Source organism: Trypanosoma grayi (genome assembly GCF_000691245.1).
Source record: "Trypanosoma grayi strain ANR4 Tgr_762_V1, whole genome shotgun sequence".
NCBI lineage: Eukaryota > Euglenozoa > Kinetoplastea > Trypanosomatida > Trypanosomatidae > Trypanosoma > Trypanosoma grayi.
Genome location: NW_008826381.1, coordinates 1,621 through 5,624, shown reverse-complemented (window position 1 = coordinate 5,624; position 4,004 = coordinate 1,621). Strand labels below are relative to the sequence as shown.

At 53.8% G+C, this 4,004-nt stretch overlaps 3 protein-coding genes across 3 annotated transcripts; all 3 read left to right on the top strand.

The window, feature by feature from the left end:
- Positions 1-61: 61 nt before the first annotated feature.
- On the top strand, positions 62-490 carry DQ04_07621030 (hypothetical protein; the record flags this gene model as incomplete). The annotated part of the gene is made up of 1 exon (XM_009315242.1): positions 62-490. One exon carries the CDS (start codon positions 62-64, stop codon positions 488-490), a length of 429 nt encoding a protein of 142 aa, XP_009313517.1.
- A 389-nt stretch (positions 491-879) lies between these two features.
- DQ04_07621020 (hypothetical protein) lies at positions 880-1,224 on the top strand (the record flags this gene model as incomplete). The annotated part of the gene is made up of 1 exon (XM_009315241.1): positions 880-1,224. The coding sequence occupies one exon, from the start codon at positions 880-882 to the stop codon at positions 1,222-1,224; it is 345 nt and encodes a 114-aa protein (XP_009313516.1).
- A 1,287-nt stretch (positions 1,225-2,511) lies between these two features.
- On the top strand, positions 2,512-3,060 carry DQ04_07621010 (hypothetical protein; the record flags this gene model as incomplete). The annotated part of the gene is made up of 1 exon (XM_009315240.1): positions 2,512-3,060. One exon carries the CDS (start codon positions 2,512-2,514, stop codon positions 3,058-3,060), a length of 549 nt encoding a protein of 182 aa, XP_009313515.1.
- Between the last annotated feature and the right edge of the window lie 944 nt (positions 3,061-4,004).

The window sequence follows — 4,004 nt, the reverse complement described above, 5'->3', positions numbered from 1 at the left end:
ATATATATATATATATATATATACATGTACACACAAAAGGGAACGCGTTGCCGACGTGGTCATGGGCCTTCATGATGCGCCGCCTGTGTGGCTCGAGGGCCCTCTGGAAACCATAGACAGTGAAAGGAACAAAGCCGAATCTCCTCCGCGTGACATGCTTGGCTTGATCCTGTGGTCTGGAATGATCATTGCGCTCAGTGTCGTATGCCTCTGGCAGGGTATGCTGCTCTGGACCACACGTCGCCGGCAGATGATGGGGCAAGCCGACGGCAGAAACAGGAACGGCGCAGACGCAGCATGGCCGCCGAATGCTGCTGCTTCGCCTCTTCCTGTAGCTGGCCTTCACCATCCGCCAGTCGTGGTTGGGCACGTGGTGGTAGACGAGGAGGTGTGCGAACAGCGCGATGGTGGCGGGCAGCCGCCGAGTGACGCCGCAGATCTTTACGGCACGGGCCACTACTTGCCGCGCAGTGATGGTGCTGGTCTGTGATCGAGCGTGTATACGTTCAGGCACACTGAGATTGTGTGTGCCTGTACGCTTCTGCTTATTGCTAAGTCGTATGTGTGCTCTTCTTGCGAGAAGCAACGGTGCTGTTGGTTGCCTGCGGCCGTTCGGTATCCTCTCACTAAAGTCGTTTAAACTGGAAAAACGAATGAAAACATAAGCTGTGAAACGTGGAACCCCACATAGTGCCTTGTGTGGTGCATTAGGTGGATATCTTGGCTGTACTGCTTCCCTTATTCTCTTTCTGTGCATTCCACCCGTTGGCACCGTTGACAGCCAGGTCTTGCCTCACTCGTCACTGCAGATGCTCCCCCACAATTCCTCTCGCTCTCCCCCACCCACCCACCCCAGCAGCTGAGGTCTCTAGAACCACCATGACAGCCTTGCCCACGGCCGCCGTCATCCCATGGACCCTGCTGCTTCTGCTGCCGGTCATATCTGTCATTTGGTTATGTCTGAGATACGTCGAAGGGCGGCAGAGACAAGTGCAGGACGGTGCGTCTCGTCATGAGCCGCACGATGAGGATGTGATCTTTGACGCGTCACATCATCCCCAGGGCAGCAGCATTTTTGTGCAGGCCATTCCCGTTGTTGCGCCAGAGCTACCTGTCGTCGATGGCAGCCCGCAGCTGCGTGACTCCTCGGAGCTGTACGGCGAGGGGCATTACTTGCCACGCGACGATGGCTCTGTGAGTGGGGNGCAGCCCGCAGCTGCGTGACTCCTCGGAGCTGTACGGCGAGGGGCATTACTTGCCACGCGACGATGGCTCTGTGAGTGGGGAGAGCACTAGCGAGCATAAGTGTGCGGGCGCCAAGGGTACGTAGGTGGCAGGTGCGCCGTACTGCTCAATAGATGTCATGGGCCCTTTGGTAATACATGCGGCATGGGCTTTATTCGAGCCCAGCTGCTTTCTATCGTTGTTCAATATGTGTTTTTTTTGCGCATGCGTATGAGTGTTCGTTGTTCGTTGTCTGTTCACCGCGGGGGATGTTCCTCACGCCTACGCTCACAACAGTGCCCGCATGGTCTCGGCGCCATTTCAGGTGTGTTTATATTTGCATATGGGGCATTGTGCTTGTGTGTGTGTGTGTGTGTGTCTCTGTGTCTGTGTGTGGAGTCCCACGGCTGTTCTCTATCGGCTCCTCCGTCGTGGCGTCATCTCGTACGGCTCCCTCGTCTATTCCTCATCTACTACAGGGAATGGGGAGGAAAGGTCTATCGAAACCGAGAGATGGATGCATGGAGCAGGCCTGCTTCAGCAAAGGCATCGTTTTGTTTCTCCGCGCACTTGCCCACTCACTCACTCACTCACTCACGCTCACACTCACACTCAAACAATTATCTCTCATGTGTTCTTCTGTGCCTCTGCTGACAGTGGCACTGGCTATTTTCTTCCTCTCTTGGGAATCAAAACGTCTCCATGGTCGTTCCATGCCTTACTGATAGATACACGCAACAGTGGGCGCGGAAAGCAAAAACTGTAACAAGACGAACTTTTTTCCCGCCATGTCTCAACTGTTCTGGTGTACGGTTTGCCTTTAGTTGTCATTTAAATCGGTGTTTCTCCCTTTTATTTTTCGGCTGATTGTGGCGTGGCCTGATTTTTTTTTTTTTTGCTTAGTCTTCCCCTCTCGCTCTCGCACGCGCGCGCCTCGCTCTTTGAAATAACGCCTGCCTCAAACTATGAATGGCTGAGAATGACTGCGGCACTGCATCAATAGCCCTCAATCCTCCTCCTTCTCCACTTAAAAATATATGTGAGTGTGTGTCCATGGTGTGAATGTAATGTTCTTGCGCAGTCTCACATGCACACACGCATACGCACATGCCCTGTCGGTTTCCATGTTGTCGCTGCAGCAGCTGTGCTGCGTCAGACCTCTCGAATGTGCGCACTCCCCCCTTTGATCTCGCGCCTTGCTGCAGGACAAGTCAAGAAACACGCACTCATAGCTACAATACATTTTCCAGCATATTCCACACGGTGCTGTCGGGGAACGAGGAGGCCATGAATACTTTGCTTACCTTCGTGCTCTGCGGTTGCGTCTTTCTTGTGATCGCCCTCTGGGGAGCCATCATCGGATGGCTGTACATGAGAAAGCTGCGTAGGGTGCAGAAGCAGCGAGAGCTGCTGCGCCAATGCCCCCAGGCCGAGCCGTTTGAGCCGCCAGTGCCGTTTCCGGAAGTGGTAGAAGCCTCTGTAGTATTCTCCGGCCACCAGGAGGCGCAGCGCTGCGCCGAGGAGGGAGGTTTTGTTCTTACGCGTGTGCGGAGTGAGATGCTGACCGCCAACAGCACCCTTTCGCTGGATCATTTGGGTATCGGCGAAGCTGCAGAAGACGGGAATCATGTCCCGCACGCACAAACACCCTCTCTGTTGCGCGGCGTGCCTGTNAACCGTCGTCGGCTTTCGGTGCCTAATGTGGCTGTTGAGGACTGTGGCGTCCGCCCTCCTGTGGGGTTGATGTACCGTCTGCGGCGTGCAAGCACCGTCTACGGCTGTGCGGAGTACATATCACGTGGTGTCGGCAGCACGACACGGGTGGAAGTGGCATGAAGAGTGGAGACCGAGTCCTTCCCCTCAGAGGGTGATTTTTCACGTGTGTGTTTTCTGGGTGTGATATACATCCCGCACTCAACTGATTTTTTTGTGGACGCGGGTGTCTGAAGGGCCAATCGAGGCTCCCCTAGTGGACGCAAACGTTCGGGGGGCCGCGCGTCGTGAGGGGCGCGCAAGTGCGTCAGTTGGATAGCATGGCCCACAGCATAGCACCGCATTCGAGTATATATATATATATATATGCGCAACTGTTTACTTCCATTCTGGAGGGCAGACCGGTCATGACTCTAGGGGAATGGGATATTGTCATTCTGCCTTGCGACGCTGTGGGCTTGATGATTCCATTGCGTTTGGGCCGTTGTTCTGAATCTCTTGGGGAGTGAGGCTGCAGACGCAGCGGCCCGGCGTGAGACGACCGTGTGTCCGCCGCATGAGGAAGCGGTGAGTTCTTGTCACCGTGGTGTGTGTTTGTGTGTGGCTTACTATTTACTTTTCTTTCATTCATGTTTCTCCTCTCTTTTCTTTTTTTTTTTTTGGTTTGCTTGTGTTTCTTTTTGGGTTTGCTTGTGATTTTCTTTCTTGCCACCCCNTTTTTTTTTTTTGGTTTGCTTGTGTTTCTTTTTGGGTTTGCTTGTGATTTTCTTTCTTGCCACCCCCCGTTGCTGGGGATTTTCTTTCTTTTTGACAGTTGATGTTTTTGTTTTGCGTGTGTTCTTCGCCCCCACGACTTTCGCTTTCGGCGCAGCTGCCGGAGCGGACCCACAACTCTGCATGGGGGGCACTCGTGCAACGTGTGCACTGGCGACTGAGCCAGCAGTGTGGCTGCGCCCCACGTAGAGGAGTTCAATGCACCAACGTGGAACCCCTTTCCTCACACCGCCCCTCCTCCTTCCTTTTTTTTTTTCGGTGTTGCATGTTTTATTCCTTCTTTTTTTTTTTTT